Raw genomic sequence first — 1068 nt, forward strand, 5'->3', positions numbered from 1 at the left:
TTGTTATCAGTGATGTGTGGTGAGAGCACGCTCCCTGACTGGTCAGTCCTCTGCCACCCCCGGCTGCTCCTCGGGCCTCGGGGGCTCTGCTGGGCTCCGTTCCTCCTCACTCGTCCCGTCACCACCCCGGGTGACCTCACTGTCCCAGGGCCCCGGCTTCCCAGGGCCTGGACCTCCTCCCCAGCGGCCGGGTCTTCCTCCTGGGCTCCATGGCCGGGCCCCCAGGGCATCCCACACATGCCACACTGCCCCTGGCCCCAGAGTTGACTGGGAATGTTAAATGTAGTGCGTGCTGCTGGCTTCTCATACGTACTCTTCAGACGTTTCTTTGTACATTGGAGACTTTTTTCAAGAACGTAACTTCTGATTCTGTGACATGGGAATGGGAAGAATGCCCGGCCTGCCGCGTGGCTGTTGCGAGGGTCGGAGAGCCCTCCCTGCAGGGCTGGCAGGAGCCTCTGGCATTTCACTGAGGTGGCATGGTGCCAGGCGGCCATTGGCGGGGCCAGCCGGATGCTTAAGAGGAACTGCTCGAGCTCAGGCTCAGTGACTAAGAAAGTACCCTCTGTGTTAAGGTCGTACGTTCTCGGGCTGGCGGCGTGTGGGGCATGGGCTTCGAGTGTTAGAGCCGCAGGAGCCTGGCTCCCGAGGGCTTTATTAGCAGAGGGCACCGAGGGCTGGACATGCGGAGGGACAGCTCCGGCCCGGCACAGCTGTCCTGCCGCCCGGTGGCTCTCCCACACGAGGCACTTACACTGGGAGTCAGACGGCGGTGACGCCACACGCCTTCTCCCCGCCGCCAGCCCGCTCTGAAGGCGCCAGAGTTAGTGGGGCTTTTCCCATCTGACTGGTTTCTCGTTCGGAGATGAGTTTCGGTGATTTAGAGCAGCTCGGTCTCTTCTGTAGAGTGACAGCCCACACTTAGTGAGTGCTGTGGTGCCCCTGGTTCAGCCCTCTGGGCAGCTTCTGTGATGATCATCGCCTCCCCTTGCTGAGAAGGGAGAGCAAGGGGTATTCAGAGGCCTCAGGAACTGGGCTTGGAATTCCTCAGGAGGAAGGGAGTGGGGG

The 1068-nt window shown here is 61.6% G+C and overlaps 1 protein-coding gene across 1 annotated transcript in view; it reads left to right on the forward strand.

The window, feature by feature from the left end:
* The first annotated feature begins 865 nt into the window (after positions 1–865).
* The window catches only part of LOC106695403 (HEAT repeat-containing protein 3-like), a 6549-nt gene continuing 6346 nt past the window's right edge, over positions 866–1068 (forward strand). Inside the window, exon 1 of the mRNA XM_014449478.1 lies at positions 866–924. Within this exon, the coding sequence (XP_014304964.1) occupies positions 866–924 (59 nt within the window). The remainder of the gene's footprint in view (positions 925–1068) is intronic.

Source organism: Myotis lucifugus, unplaced genomic scaffold (genome assembly GCF_000147115.1).
Source record: "Myotis lucifugus unplaced genomic scaffold, Myoluc2.0 scaffold_1209, whole genome shotgun sequence".
NCBI lineage: Eukaryota > Metazoa > Chordata > Mammalia > Chiroptera > Vespertilionidae > Myotis > Myotis lucifugus.